The 284-nt window shown below is 60.6% G+C and overlaps 1 protein-coding gene across 1 annotated transcript in view; it reads left to right on the top strand.

Annotated features, from left to right (window-relative positions):
- The window catches only part of HADHB (hydroxyacyl-CoA dehydrogenase/3-ketoacyl-CoA thiolase/enoyl-CoA hydratase (trifunctional protein), beta subunit), a gene marked incomplete at both ends in the record, with an annotated part of 6,185 nt that extends 6,128 nt beyond the window's left edge, over positions 1-57 (top strand). The window contains one exon of the mRNA XM_009875266.1: positions 1-57. This exon is cut by the window's left edge and continues 102 nt beyond it. Within this exon, the coding sequence (XP_009873568.1) occupies positions 1-57 (57 nt within the window).
- Between the last annotated feature and the right edge of the window lie 227 nt (positions 58-284).

Raw genomic sequence — 284 nt, forward strand, 5'->3', positions numbered from 1 at the left:
TTGAAGAAGGAGGGGGGACAGTACGGCCTGGTCGCCGCCTGTGCTGCGGGAGGGCAGGTAACGATGCTGCACGGTCTGGCCCTGTTCCCTTGGGAGAGGGACAGTAATGACGTTTCTGCTCCCCTTGGTGCTGTGAGATCTGAGGCGTGGGGGCTCCTCGAGCCCTGCGGCACCGGGTGTTCGTCACAGCCCAGATCAGTGAGCTCCCTCCCAGGGAGCTGCCTTTCTGAGGGTTTTGTTTGGGGACTCCCAGATTGTGGTTTGTGAGCATCGTCCTTCTAATC

Source organism: Apaloderma vittatum, unplaced genomic scaffold, assembly GCF_000703405.1.
Source record: "Apaloderma vittatum isolate BGI_N311 unplaced genomic scaffold, ASM70340v1 scaffold26008, whole genome shotgun sequence".
Lineage (NCBI taxonomy): Eukaryota > Metazoa > Chordata > Aves > Trogoniformes > Trogonidae > Apaloderma > Apaloderma vittatum.